The sequence below is a fragment of the Nuphar pumila genome, chromosome 11, assembly GCF_984573655.1.
Source record: "Nuphar pumila chromosome 11, dmNupPumi1.hap1.1, whole genome shotgun sequence".
In the NCBI taxonomy this organism is placed as follows: domain Eukaryota; kingdom Viridiplantae; phylum Streptophyta; class Magnoliopsida; order Nymphaeales; family Nymphaeaceae; genus Nuphar; species Nuphar pumila.
This window is the reverse complement of record NC_143259.1, coordinates 5,923,655-5,938,996: the sequence shown is the minus strand read 5'-3', so window position 1 is coordinate 5,938,996 and position 15,342 is coordinate 5,923,655. Positions and strand designations below refer to the sequence as shown.

Sequence of the window (15,342 nt, the reverse complement as noted above, 5' to 3'; positions counted from 1 at the left end):
ATTCACTTATTTCTTTTCTTATTTGCATGATATTGCAAACCACATGTTTAGTTAGCTGCCCAAATGAGATTTATTCTCTCATTTGCATGAGATTCAAAATCCTGTTTGACAGAAAAGTTGCCTTCCCAGGGAATTGAGGGCCCTTTGGATTGGAAGGTGAGCTCTCCTTGTGACGTTTCCGTGGAATGTTACCATGGAGATGAAAACTCTGACAATCCCTGCTGTGAAGGGTGGCTGAGCAGGGAGTTTGAAGGGTCCGTTTGCATCTGGCAGAAGGAGGCTCCATGGCAACATACTCACCATAGATCATCTCTCTTTCTGTGAGGAAAGAAAGCCCCATGTTTGCATTGTCACAGCGGGGACTTGTGAGAACATCTCTTGCTTTGAACATTTCCATGGAAAGCCTCAGCTTTCTACGGCATGCAAACGCCCCCTAATGGGTTGGCCTTGGGCATTTTCAGCATAGAAAGCTCCTACACTGTTTCGTTACGAGGCACTGTGCAATGTGGGCCCCTTATACATTTCACCCTTTTCCAAGGAAAAGGACCCTTTCATTAGCACACTTTCACGCAAACAGGTAGTAAAAAGAGATTCTGAGAGCATGATTTCCACGGAAAGCAGAATTTCCTAATGTAAGCGGTTCTGGTAAGGGTGCAAACGTGTCAGATTTGGGCTGGATACTGCTAGATCCTAATCTGAATCCAAAATCCAAATAGTAGATCTGGACCCAGATCCGAGGAGATTATATTGAATCCGAAACATATGTGGTAGTACTGGATCCAAAAAAACAAAACAAAACAAGCTATTTGCACGCAAAAAATGCATTCTGGTCGGATTTTGATTCGGATCAACTCTAGATCCGACTTAAAATGCTGATCTGAATCCTACCCGGATCTGAAAGTGATCAGAATCCACATTCAGAGTGGGACAAACCCGCAGGGATGCGGATCAGTCAAATAAGTCAAAACCCAATATGGACCGAACACCGGAGGCTGTCCGCTAAGTTCAAATTTTGAAAAGATTCAATGTCCAATTTGCACAAATCTTTAAACGGTTCCAAAATTTAAATTCTTGTAATTTATGAAAGTTACAAGGGCGAAGTAATAAACCAACAGTAATAAAAAACCAGCCGCTCCGACGGAAAATCGGTAGAAGGAAAAAGAGGAGGAAAAAGGCTCTCTCCCTCTTTGCCCCGTCCCTCCATTCTAGGGTTTCAAGTTTCGGTCTCTCTCTCTCTCTCTCTCGAGGTAAGATCTGGTCCCGTTTCCATTTCTGTTTGATTTTTTCATTGATTAATGATCTGGATTTCTTTTTCTTTTGATTTGTTTCCTGCAATTTTCTATTCCTCTTTGGGCGGTTTCGTGCGTATTGTGATGAAGATTTCGATAATTTGGGTTTTTTTTTATTTGCCTTCTTTGAGTCTCTCTCTCTCTCTCTCTCTCTCTCTCTCCTACTGGCGGGCGATTTATTGGCATAGTCGGTTAGGCTAAAGGAAAGATCGAAGATAGATTTGAGTTTAGTTCCTTCTTTTTTTTCTTTAATAAATGGAGTGGTGGTTTTCCTCATTTTTTGATTAGCTTTGTTTGGTGCGGGTATTGTAGATGAAGTGCATAGGTGCATTGATGGAATCTGGATGTTTGTAGTTGGTAGTGATTGATGCTTTGGGTTCGGGTTTTCCAATTGCAGAGTGTGGTTTTGCTTCCTCTATGGCTTATTGTGGGTTGATATTCTACGGAACAGCCTTGATTGACCAATTTCACATATGAAATAGAATACTAACACCCTTATTCCTTGCTTCTCCTTGAAACCCTCTTCCATGGTGTTTATGAATCCTGAGGCTTAAAATCTCATTCCTGTGAAACTTGGGTACAGTTGAAATGAGTTCATGGTTAGTGTTCTCGCTCATTATATATGAATGATGAAAACCCATTGGGTATTTTTCTTCTAGTAGAGGAGTCAATGTTTTCCCCTGAAAATTTGCTTATAGAACGTGAAAATTGAGGGTTTCGACTTTCTATGGAACTGATGTTTACTTGGAACCACTGAATTTTTTGGTATTTTTGCCTGCATTCATTGTCACCTTTATTCATTTTGAATGAAGTTTGTGTCATTTGTCAAAAGTTTCAACGCTGATTCAGAAACAAGAATATGGCCTTCTTTGTTTTTAACAGATGTTGCTTCTGGAAACTTGCATGTACTTCATTTGGATATCTATTGATGTGATACCCCACTTCCCTGATTTTGTTTACATTGTGGGAAGCAGGCACCATCCAAATGTTCAGCGAAAACTCCCTATTTGAGGCAACATGGTGCCATTGAATGGTTATGTGGTATTTTCTTGGAAAAAACAACCAAATAACTGAGATGAATAATCTAGATTTCTTGCATATGCATGAATTTTGCAATTCTACACAAATGTTCCTGGACTCCTTATATATATGACCATTTCATTTTATCATTCGTGTGTATGTGGGGTTGACTAGAGAGTTTATATTGTGAATAGGTATCATGATATCATCTTTAGTGAGGATTGGAAAGAGAAAACATGAGACCATGGTTCTTTGGAATCCTTGGAATTCTTGTTACCACCTGGGGAGTTATAAAAGGTTATGGTTGCCTCCTTTTCTGGAGAAGTAAGCAAGTTGACATTTCTACATTCTCCTTTTTCATTTCACCAAACAAAAAAATAATTCCTTGGTGAAAATAATCATTAGTGGGCTTTCACCTTGTTATACAAAGTTCCAAACACAACCTTACTGTCTATGTTTCAACTCTTTGTAGATATCAAATTGTAAATTTCCTATTTCAATTATTTTCAGAGTGATTAGACGTTACCATTTTGCCTGCATAGTGCTTGCTTTCTAGAATATTTTTGCTATTTTAGTAACATTTGTTTAGTTATCTGTGAGGCTTAGCCACGCTGCTTCGATCCCTATACCTTGCGTCATGGGTTTCATGGAGTGTCACTTCGCTTTGCCTTAAGAGTATTTCAGATGAAGTTCTACTGCATGAATATGGAAAGAGACAAATCAATGTGAAAATTTGGCAGAATTTTGGTGCAAATGATGAAAAGTATCTGTCTTGGTGATGTTAAGAAATGTATGTGAATATTTTCGGATGATTGTCAATCCTACACAGTCCAGTGAGTGTTTTCACTATTAACAAGAGTTATAGGGTTGTTTAGTAATGGTGGTTTGAAGATTTTGCATCTTTGATTTCAGAGATGACACTTTTTGGGAAATCTTACGATGGTACATGACCCTGTTGGGATCCCAAAAGATACTCCTTATGTTGAACAAAGCTTAAAGTTTGTTGCAGTGCTACTGTTTATATGTTAACTCCAAAATAGGTTCCCAAATTGATATTTGAGGCGATCATTTACAGAGGCAGTTTGATGGCTTCAGGTTGTTGGAATAAGGCTTAATAATAATGATGATTTGTACAGAGACAGTTAAATCCTATGTCACACGGACTCGGCTAGGGGGTCGACGCACCTGCGTTGACACGCCCTGACACGGGTGCGGCTTCGGACACGGGGCAGACAAGGTCAACGAAGAGTCGGACTCGGTCAATGCACCGGGGCTGAGTCCGTCCACGTTTTGGACTCGGTCAATGTTGACCGAGTCTATCTATATTCATCCATTTTTAGGGTAAAAAACTAAAAATTTTTGATTATATATATATATATATATATATATATATATAACTGTGCCACAGTGCACAGTCACAGACTGTGCTGTGTGCACACTGTGCATTTTTTTTAAAAATATATATAATTATATATAGCAGAGTGCCCATGTCCGAAATTTTTGAAATTGCGCCGCACCCGTGTCGCACCCGCACCGCACCCATGTGACATAGGTTAAATCATATTGGACATTTTATTAACCTCTTCAGTTTCACTCAAAATGAAATGGAAGGCTTTCCATTTTATTTTGTTAGTACCCTATCTGTCCATGATCCTCTCATGGAGAACTCTTAATTTTCTAGTAGTAATCTCTATAATGTTGTTGGTTAGTTACTTACGTTTCATGTAATGAAATGTCAACCATCATCTTTGGGCATGAGAACGCTCTTTTCCATGGGGAATTATATATTTTTGTGGTAATTTTCACTGATTTTTTTATTTCCTGTCTGTTTTTTGAACTGTTATGTTTTTTCCCTATTTACTTGTTTAACACCCCTGAATGAAATATCATAGTATAATTATGCATCAGTGCATGCATTAACATGTTTGACATTGAACTTCACCTAGCCTAAAATGTGATTCATATATCATTCAGTTGAGTCAACATGAATTTGACTCAGTAGGAAGGTTCTTCAAGACGATCTATATCCTTCACCTTGATGATAAGCCATGTTTTGTAATACTTCTTCTTTCCAACTGGAAGTTATTATATTTTTCAATGTGGTTATCAGTTCATTAGTTAGTTCAAGTGGTGTACTAAAAGGTAAAACCTGTACATTAGGTTCTTGAAATATCCAAGTTTCTTTGCTGTTTACCCTTTTCAGACTTCTTGCAATTAGCTTATTAGCAGGACAGCATACCAACAGAAATGATATATTTGCCTCAGACAATGGGATTAACAATGCTGAAATTTGTGATTTTTTTTAATTAGGTAGATATTTGGAAGGAGAGAACCATACAATGAATGTCTCTTCCTGAGGTTCAGGGTTGGTTTTGATTCTTTGTCTATTTAGAATTTAGTTGGACAAAAGTTGGCATGGTACCTCCCATGCATCTTATCTGAAATTGTCTAGTTTCTTGTCCCTGACATTTGCAAATAAATGAGATAAAATTAGAGTTAGGATCAGCTCATTTTTTCTGCCTGAACATTTAACATGTTGCAACTTGAGTTAAAAAGCATGATAAATCCAATTTATTGGGAGGTAAAAGACTGTCAAATTGCATGGGTTAACCACTCAATACTTGTATGTTACCATTCTTTGGCATGCCAAGATATCTGAGACTGAGAGGGATTACCTTATCTGAAGACCATCCTTTGCGGACTGCTATATTTTTCCATTCTCGAAATCCCCTTTTATGTTATTTGTCCTTTCTCTAAAAAATCTATCGTGGTAGTAATGATCTTAAGAGCTACACATGGCAGGTAAAGAACAAAAACAGGATGGGCCAGATTCAGTATTCTGAGAAATACTTTGATGACACTTATGAGTACAGGTCTTGCTTCCTTCCATTTTTCACCTTTTCACATCAGTTTGTATTTCTTGCTTTGCCTTAGATTCTTGCTTGGGTGTTTGTAGGCATGTCGTTCTTCCTTCAGAAGTTGCCAAATTGCTTCCAAAGAACAGGCTTCTCTCAGAGGTAAGTTGCGTGTAGTGAAAAAAAATCACAATTGCCTGGATCAGTTTTGTTGAATGTGGTGTTCTTGTAGAATGAATGGAGAGCAATTGGAGTGCAGCAGTCACGTGGGTGGGTGCACTATGCAATCCATCGTCCTGAACCACACATCATGCTCTTCAGGAGGCCTTTGAATTATCAACAGGAAAACCAACAGCTAGTACAACCAGCTGGTAAACAGTGACTGCTCTGGCTTTTCTTTTGAATATGCTGTTCTTTTGCTGTCCCCCTTCTCTATCTTTCTGGATGGAGATTGTGAAGCGATGTGGGATTTCAATGGTTGTGAGTAGGATAGACTTGTTATATTGAAGACAATTGTGACTGTGTTTGTTGTTTTCGTTGGCCAGAGACATTGAAACAATGTTTGTTTTCTACTTTCATTACAAGTATGTCTCTGAGATTAGCTCCATTTCAATGTGGTTTGATTCTGCAATGTATTGCTATGAAGGCTGCCGGCCTTGCCTTGAATTGCCACAAGTTTGCTCTCTCTCTCTCTCTCTCTCTCTCTCTCTCCATGGAGTTAAATTCAAGTCCTTTAGTAAGATGTGCTGGGTTAATATGCATCAATCCTTGTCATTCATAGCTGATTAACTGATTACAAAGTAGTATGAATTTAAAATAAACTGATTACAAAGTAGTAGCCCAACCAGTGTTCCATCTTTGGAATTTCAGAGTGCAACCTTGCCAATGGGATCACTTGGTGCGGCCTACATTCAACTTACAATGGCGCCATGTTAATGTGTCATAAGGAGCCGTTCTATGAGACATGAGATCATTTTGTCCCGTTGAAAAACCTGATATCATTACAGTCAAGTCTGACTAGATGTGTAATTTTGATATCTTTGGTTTTTTAAGTAAAAATGGTATATGCCTTGCCTACACCCAAACTTGGTTTGGATTTAACTGGACCAAGTCTGACCCAGAGCCGTTCATGGATCTCACTTGAATACTGTGTACACCCAGAAGCCTTCTGGCTGGCCATTAGATTATTGTTACCCACCCCACAGAATATGAGTTTGTTTTTTTGACGAAGAAAGCTGGGGTTATCAGTCATCAGTCTAGGACAGCTTCAGTCTAGACTTTATACCCAAGCACATGTAGCTTACATCATTCATTACGTCACTCTAAAATCTGTAATCTCAGTAACCAATGTGATAATTACAGACTAACAACCATTATTCATATCTTTTTCGGATTTAAAACCTGAATAAACTGCACTCAGCACAAAAAAGACCTGGTCGCACTGGCTCAGCCTGCCATACCTACAGTCACCGTGTCAGCTCAGCTGCATAAAATTCCTAGGCTAGGACGCTGCCCCTCCTTTATTTATACCTTGTATGTTAAATTAGTTGCCATCTCTTTAATTCTCGTTCTTCAATTCCCCCCTTCCCCACCAAGAGGATGACAAAGAAATCCTACTCAGGTCCAATAATGGTATCATAGGCATCAAAATTGGCAACCACCAACGTAACTCTCATGGTTCAGTTAGAATCAAGATCTGAAAACATTTTCAGATACACAGCTAATTGCTCTCTTCATTTGGGTTCACAAACAATTTTGGATAATGCAAGTATGGCAAGAATAATCCCAGTAGTTAACAAGATCGAAGACCCAAGGGAGACAGAGCTATGGCTCCCAGGACACAACACTAAACAAAGGATGCCAAAGGATCTAAGTTGCCCTGTGGAATGAACCACCAACCTTATAGTGAGGCTACTCCATTGCCCACTTGATCGCCGGATTCGCCAAGAAACTCCCGATTGGTGGTAAAATGCAAGACATTATCACATAAAGATGGCGACGAAGATCACGTGGAACCGCATGGAGCCACCCGAAGCCAGTCCGGGCACGCTGAACCGGACTGGCTGAGGAGCCTTATATGGTCACATGGTGTTGGCCCACAGCCAAGGTGGGCTGAGGCAGAGTCCGGCCAGGTGTTTATAGGTAGTGACATAGGATATATATATATATATATATATATATATATATATATATATATATATATATATATATATATATATATATATATATATATATATATATATATATAGTGAACGTGGGAGGTGTAACTAAAGGCAAAGAAGACTAGCTAGGTAAGGGTGGTGCTTTTTGAGTACCAAAAGTAAGGGTGTCAAAGGGTCAGGTTTGGTTTGGACCCAGGTGGTACCAGACTTGGACCCAGTTTTTGGGTATGATATCGGGTTCAGATCTGGGTCTAATCGGGTCCACTATAATAAAAACCATACCCGGACCTGATAAAAGCTACATGAGCCAGACCCAATAAAACCATATCTTTTTATCATTTTTACATTGAAAAATTGCAGGTCTTAACCGGGTTTGGTATTAAATTTCACAAACTATACCTGGGTCCATGTATATAATAGGACCTTCGGGTCCGGACCTGGGTCTAAATCGGTATTATTATTTATCACTATACCTGGATCTTATAGGGTTTAGTTGGGGTCGAGTCTGGGTAAACCCGAACCTTTGACACCCCTAACTAAAAGTGATTTATGAGAGGATCTACTAAAGTATATGCTTGCGCCACCAACTCTTTTTCTACTTTCATGATTTCTCGCATCATCGAATATACCTACCCACATGGTATATATCGAACACATCCATTATGACAACAAATTATTCTAGTTTTTCTAATGGCTATCATTCCACAAATTTGAAATCAATATTTCTCTTTCGCAAGTATTAAGGGGGAAAATGAGTTCTGCACACCTGGCTAGATGGGTCAGCTTAAGGCGTTTAAGCTAATGAACGTTGAGAATTCGATACTTGAGGTGCACGTCTCTTGCTTCATGAATCATGACTGAAGCACCAATTTTCTAGTAGGCTGCTCCAAAGGGGTTGGTGTAATGCGGTGAGGCCTTGGCTGTTAGACGGGTGGTCAAAGTTCGATTCTCATTAGCATCTTTTTTCTTAGCAAGCTAACACCTAGTATAGAATCCAGGGACAGAAGTTCTAGCCTCAAAGTTTTACACCACCAGCATGATGACCGTAGGTATGACAGCTGAGCCAGCACAGTTAGGTCTTGGTACCGGGTGCGGTTTTTTCGAGTTATAAATGAAAGAAAAGCTCTCTGGTTAGGGAGAGGAAAAGCTTTAACAGAATGTGAGTGGGTGCAAAGGTTGAAGGGTTAAATCAACGCACTAAAGCCTTCAAACGTGTAAAGCTGCTTGGCACTAGAGCATGTAGTAGGTCATTGTAGCATTTCTTACTGTTGCTGGGAAGTAACAAGCATATTAAATAGAAGGAGGGTGTTTTTTTTTTTTTTGCAAGAGGACTACCGATCAAATTACAATGATAAAGTTCAAGACTTTTGCTAATAAAGTAATAGTGTTGTAAGGAGGATTCATTCCCTCTTAAAGAAACATGTGCATGACATCACCCTCATGGGTCACATGGGTTGACACAGACCCCATGTCACTGCTAACTAATGACCCGGTTGGCATATCTTGACTCCTGTCTGAAACCGAGAAATGGTTTTACCAAAAAAAAAAAAGTTTAATTGTTGAAACTTTTGGGTTTCTACAACTTGAATTTGATTGGGTTACCCGATCATGAGACATGTAGGTTAAAAGAAGGGTTTGAACCTCCAACCTTGTGAAGTCACAAACACTGCCAAAGAGCAAGCACGGGCTTTTCACAATCATCTATTAGAGCTTAACTATTGCAGTATATATTGCCTGTTATAACCAGTCTTATTATATGGTCCACCATGGGGGACTAAATTAATTTTTTTGTTGTTTTAAAGATAATACTCTATTAATTCACTAAATGTTTCTGTCATTTGAGTATGTTGTTAGTCAATGAAAAGATTCTTAATCATTGAGTTTTTCATTAGGCAACTCATCACTCAATTAAGATGTCACTAATTCAATGATTTTCAATTATTTTTCATTGAACGAGAACTTATTCAACCATAGATTATTAGTAAAAAAATACACTACCCAATAAATGTTTATATAACTTATACAACATACCAAGAGTTCAACTTTTTAATTATTATTTATGCATCATTTGCATACGTCATTGATTGTCCCATGTCATTTGTGCCTTGGTCTTCTCTTATACTTTCAGAGTCACCCTCATCCAACATAGTATAATCATCGTCATCATCCAAGTATCCATTGATTATATGATCGTTGTTACAATTAATTGATTGCTCGGATGCATAAACTAAACCACAAAACATCATATTTAACTTTTCATTTGTTTGCATTATGCAGCAGTAATCCATTTCAAATTTCATGATTAACCATACAAATAGCACCTACATCTTAAGCATATATTATACAACCCAACAACTAACACAATTATGTCATTTCCTTGGAATGTTGAATGTTATCCGCATTATTGCAGTGAACGTCAATAGCAATGGTTTGCTGACGTAGCTGCATATTCTTTGCACACATCTTATGACCATGTACAACATTAATTGTTAGTGTAAGTTGTTTATTGCCTGCATGAGCAACATTTATATCACTAATTGATTGGAGAAACTACATGCTCTCTGTGTGCATGTTACAAACATTAGTATTGTCAATTGTTTAGGAGAGCTGATGTTCACCTCATGATTGCCCCCAACAGATATTTCTTGAGATAAATCAACTGACTCTTTTTTGTTTAACTTTGTCATGTTATACGATCAAAACAATTAAGTAAACATCACTACTACATAATAGCATCAACATCCAAAATGATTATCAATCTTTATTGACTTCATATGTCTACAAAATATCCACACTAGAAGCTTAGATACTCTTCGACATATTGGTTTTATGATACATCAAAGTTATAAATTTTTTAAAATTATAATTTTTTTATAGATCTCTAATAAAAATTACTATTGAGATTGAGATAGTAGTGTACTTTAACCCTTTCTGAGACTAGCATTAACTGCCTACACCAACCACACAACATATCATGTATCAAATAAAAATAACATGTAAGAAAAGGTCATCGATATAGCCTTCACCAATCACAATTGTTGTTTCACACACTGACATGCAGTCACTTCATCCTTAACCTCATTACCCCAATTAAATGTTTGTGCATAGTCAACTCTAATTCCATTACTTCAAAACAAAATTATCAAATATTAAATAAAAGATAAACAGACAAACATAAATCATTCACGACAATAACCAAACATAATTATTACAAGACTATATATATATATATATATATATACCTAAACTTAGATAACCCTAAATGTACAATATGGTGCTAAACATTAAATAAAATACAAGCAAATAAACATAATTCACCAATGGCAATAACCAAACACAAATACTAAAAGCCAAGAAATATATTATATATCTAAAAAAAAACATTAAGAATGCAAGAAAAGATATGTAACTTTTTTTCATCCAAAGTTTTTAAGAACAAAAAGATGAGAAAGTTAACAAAAAATGTCATAACCTTGCCGAAATGTTGCAAGATGAATTATATATGAATCACCGCAATTAGAAAGGGAAAAGAGCTATGGTTCTAAAGAAAAAGGGGTCAGGGTTCTAAGGAAAAAAAAAAGAACAACCAATGACTATATACAAATCAGAAAAAAATAAAGTTAAGAAAGTTTGCAACACATGTTTGTGAAAGTTAGGATACACATTTGGGGACCTACATCTTGACTTTATATGTGTTTTAGTTATAGAAGGTCGCATAATGACTCTACGAATGTCAAGACAAACACAAATGTAGGGAGGAACTTGCCAAACTCAAACTTTTAAATTCTAGAAGGTTTGCACCATGGTTGTGAATCTCAGAAGATCCACGTATTTCAAATGCGAATCTCTTGTGTTGGGATTAAAGTTACAAAGGCTCGCAAATACTTTATGTGGATTTTGTCAGGTCTGCAAAATGTTCATGTGAATCTCCTTGTTATTGAGATGTGTGCTTCACATGACGTACGTATATATCGTGCGAACATCCGCAAATTCACTAAAGCAAAAGGGTAAAAATGTCTTTAAAAAGTCAAGAATCAAAATTTTGAGCATGAGAGTGATTTTGGAAAATTATGAGGCATTTAAAAAATTGCACCATTTTACAAGGATCGTATGGTCATTTTCTGAAAAGTAGAATTGCACCAGTTAAGAAAACCTCCAACCTGGAAAGGGCTAATGCTAATAGTGCCATTTCAATGCTGATCATAAATCATGATATCATGGTATGAATAGTCAATTAGTTTGGGACAATCAAACCTTATAATTTAGTTGAAGACAGTATGCCGATCTAGATTTTCTTCATGATGGAAACAAACCGTTTCTTTGTTTTCCCACATGGTGAAAGTACAAGAGAAAACCCACAAACATGCTGTTTTACAAGTTCCAGCCAAACAGAACCACGATCTCAAATACCATTCAAATGCATACGTACAATAACCAATTATAATAAAAAAAAAACAAAAGAACACCCTCTTATGATTTACCACACAACCACTCCCCTCATTATCCTAACAAACAAAGAAAGAAAACCCAGATCAAACATTCCACAACCATTGATCCATAACTCTAGACCTCAACATCACAGTCAGTGCTATCAATGCCTCTTGATGAAGAGCCTAGTGGTAGTGCATTGATCCAACATAACACTTTCAAGGAATACCTCTTTGACTTCCAGTGCTTGACTTTGAAATGGATTTCAGACATTAGTCTCACTTGTACATCATTGAGTTCATGCTTGGAGCTGGTCTGTTGTCTCATATCATTCCATGACTTGGATTGAAGTGGCATTGTATGAGCCACTGCAACTGCATCCAGCTTTGTAATGTTACGGCGCGGCTGAGTAAACGCGGATATGCTACCAAAAGCAATACTCTGATCATCATACCACACCGATACATCGATCGAGTTGTATTCGATCGCAATTCTCTTGTTAGTATTCCTCGCTTTTATGTCTAAAACAAATGTGGCATTCATCTTTTGGCTTGACAAGCTGAAATTTGATACGTACACATTCTCCAGTGTGTATGTTACCTTGGAGGGTTGCAGAACCAGCCATATGATCAACACAACTAGTCCTGCTAGCACTATGATGGCCAAGACAGAGAGAGCAATGCACCTCACAACTCGGCCATGTCGATGCGGGGTGGGTGCGCCCTTATTGTCTGCTACTCCACCTGCCATCTCAGTGCTAGTCCAGTGTTGTCGCCAATTGCCTGTCTCAATGGTAGTAATATGCACAAGGGTCTTAGAGATGGCCTTATTGCTTCTGCTTTTGTAAAAATATTCTTTGCCCACAAGACTTGGCTTGGTATGTGAAGCAAACAATAATGTGAAGGGGTGGCTTTTGAAGATGTTTGTGTCTTTTCTTTGCTCTTTTGTCTAGAATTAATTGCAGTCTAAGCAATCCCATCTAGTTTTGCTCATGACCAAAAAAGGCCTTGCCCTGCTTTTCACCTGCTGGCTTGCCTTTTTTTTATTCTTTGCTTCATGTTCGAGGCAATTTTTTGGGAATGTGACGCTGGGGATTTAAAAGGTAGACAGATCACATGTTGTGTAAGGCCCACTAATGTATCCTCTTGGCATAGTTCTGCAACTAAAAGGTATAGTGCAGTGCGTAATCGTAGCAGCCTTGTAGCTCCCCAATATAGTTTGAGACTTCAAAGTGTTGTATGTGACTTTTTTTATGCCGAAGGAACATTCATCGGGAACTGGGTCACTTAATGGGGCCCGCCTTGCTGAGAGGTAAAACTCCGAGTTGAGGACACAACCATCCAACCTTTTGCCCCCATCCGTGATAAAACTAAGGCAGCCCCCATGTCCCACTGGGATTCAATCCTGGGCCTTCAGCTTGACACATGAGTAACCACCGGAGTGGTGTTTTTTTGTTTGAAGGAAAACGTAAAATTTCATTGAGTGAAATGAGGATGATAAGACATCAATTCAAAGAGAAACAGAGATTCATTCAATCGACCTGGTTAATTTTGTTGAGCTAGAAATGGCATTGTTGATCCAACAAGGTCGTCGTTAGGCAACTTGATGGAAGCAAAGGCCCGAATGTCATTCATGGCTTTGAAATGGATTGCCAACAATGTAGTTGATGTATCTCTAAAGATCCTTGAGTTGTGCCCCTTCCAAAGGCACCACCAAACAGACGTGATCCACCATCTCCATACCATCTGCCATTGCTTTCTTTGGATACAAAAGGATGTTAGGAAAGTTTTAAATTATTAATGGTTACTACCAAAAGTGTTTTGGAAAAAAGTTTAGTCCCATATCTAAGAGAGAAAAGTTTTTCAAGAGGTTTAAATAGAGAGTTTGTAATCTATTCTTTAATTTGGTAAGCCTTGAGTATTTAGGTGGATTGCGGACGTTGTCGTGCAGCAACGGATGCACCGTTCGCGCACACTCGTGCGTGCGCAAGGGCGCTTGAGGCGCAATGTGGCGTTTTGATGGCGCACTTTGCACTTCGCACGCTCGCAGCGGTGCGAGGTGCATATGAGGCGCAAATATCCATTTTGATTTTTCGGTTTTGAGACATCTGGCCGTTTGAAAGGTTTAATAGCATTTATATTGAGTTTAAGGCGCTTTGTGACTGTTGGACGGTTTTGGAGGCCTTTGATTGACAGTCAAAGGTGGGTGACCGTTCAGGTACCTTTTGTCCTATTTTCAAACTGTCAGATTTATGGCCTTTAATCTCATTTATCGCAAAACGTTTTGGCCTCTCTAAAAGTCTATAAATTCTTCTATTTTCGTCTTTTTGAATATCATCAGAATTTCTGACTCTCCAGTTTTCTCCTTTCTTTCTTCTCGGTTTGGCTTGCTGAGTTCATGTGTGGGAGAGGTCATCTGTTCTTGCGAAACAGTGACTCTCTTGAGGTTCAAGCCTAGTTGTATCCTGGGAACTCAGTCGTAACAAAACCCTTTTTCGCATCTTCGGAATTTTCGGAGTGGGGCGATTGAAGTTCTAAAGATAGCGATCTTAAGAACGTGCCTCTAGGCTTGAATTCTCTTTTCTGAAATCCATTTTCACAAGGTTGGAATAATAATTTTAGAACTTCATTATGGCCTCTGGTTCGACATCCAACTCCATCAATCTGCTTAGCCGTGACCTTGAAAAACTCGATCGATTTGATGGGTCAAACTTCAAGCGGTGGCAAGCAAAGGTATCGTTCTTGCTGTCTGAGCTGCATATCGACTATGTCCTCAAAAAGCCCTGTCCCACTGTCGTTGCTGGAGAAGTTGAGACAGAAGAACAGAAGAAAGAGCGAGAGAAGTGGCATACTGACAACTACAGATGCAAAGGGCATATCCTGAACACTTTAGCCGATTCACTCTTTGACCTGTATTCACCATTGGAGTCGGCTGGAGAGTTGTGGAATGCTCTCGAGATCAAGTACAATGCAGAAGATGCTGGTAACAAAAGGTTTATAGTAGATCAGTATGTTAATTTTTCTATTGTTGATGATAAGCCTATACTTGCTCAAATTCATGAGATGCAAATACTGGCCTATAAGATCAAAGGAGAAGGTATGTATCTTGATGATGACTTCCAAGTTGCTGTCATCATTGGAAAGCTGCCGGATTCCTGGAAAGAATATAGGAATCACCTAAAACATAAAAATGAGAAAATCACTTTAGATGGCCTTCTTAAGGACATCCGAATTGAGGAAGAGACTCGTCTTCGTGACAATAAGAATTCGAGTCCTAAAGAAGGTTATCCTAAAGTGAATTTTGTTAGTAACAAGGGTGGCAAAATCATGAAAACCCAGAAAATCAAAAAGAATTTTGTGAAAGGAAAAAAGTCAACTGATAAAAAGAAAATTAGTTGCTATGTTTGTGGCAAGTTTGGCCATTTTGCTAGAGAATGCAGAGAACGGAAGAGGACTGGTCCTAAGCCAAATGAGTCAGAGGAGAGGCTTGTTGCTGTAATCTCTGAAACCTTTATGGTGGCTGTAAATAAGGACTGGTACCTGGATACTGGAAGCACTGTTCATGTGGCAAACGACAGGAACTTGTTCA

General features: G+C 38.4%; 2 protein-coding genes across 2 annotated transcripts; one reads left to right on the top strand and one right to left on the bottom strand.

The window, feature by feature from the left end:
• The first annotated feature begins 1,166 nt into the window (after positions 1 to 1,166).
• LOC149821754 (cyclin-dependent kinases regulatory subunit 2-like) lies at positions 1,167 to 5,836 on the top strand. Its single transcript, XM_089980686.1, has 4 exons — positions 1,167 to 1,247; positions 5,112 to 5,182; positions 5,266 to 5,326; positions 5,397 to 5,836. The coding sequence occupies exons 2-4, from the start codon at positions 5,130 to 5,132 to the stop codon at positions 5,544 to 5,546; spliced, it is 264 nt and encodes an 87-aa protein (XP_089836812.1). The 5' UTR covers positions 1,167 to 1,247; positions 5,112 to 5,129; the 3' UTR covers positions 5,547 to 5,836.
• A 6,053-nt stretch (positions 5,837 to 11,889) lies between these two features.
• Positions 11,890 to 12,504, bottom strand: LOC149821753 (uncharacterized protein At1g08160-like). Its single transcript, XM_089981428.1, has one exon. The coding sequence runs from the start codon at positions 12,502 to 12,504 to the stop codon at positions 11,890 to 11,892; it is 615 nt and encodes a 204-aa protein (XP_089837554.1).
• Positions 12,505 to 15,342: the final 2,838 nt, after the last annotated feature.

What these genes read in the sequence shown, in the direction of transcription:
- LOC149821754 (XM_089980686.1), top strand. Translation starts at nt 5,130, where the DNA reads ATGGGCCAGATTCAGTATTCTGAGAAATACTTTGATGACACTTATGAG. An exon ending in GATGACACTTATGAGTACAG is followed by an intron (nt 5,183 to 5,265) that starts GTCTTGCTTCCT and finishes GGGTGTTTGTAG; the next exon opens with GCATGTCGTTCTTCCTTCAG. An exon ending in AGAACAGGCTTCTCTCAGAG is followed by an intron (nt 5,327 to 5,396) that starts GTAAGTTGCGTG and finishes GTGTTCTTGTAG; the next exon opens with AATGAATGGAGAGCAATTGG.
- LOC149821753 (XM_089981428.1), bottom strand. Translation starts at nt 12,504, where the DNA reads ATGGCAGGTGGAGTAGCAGACAATAAGGGCGCACCCACCCCGCATCGA.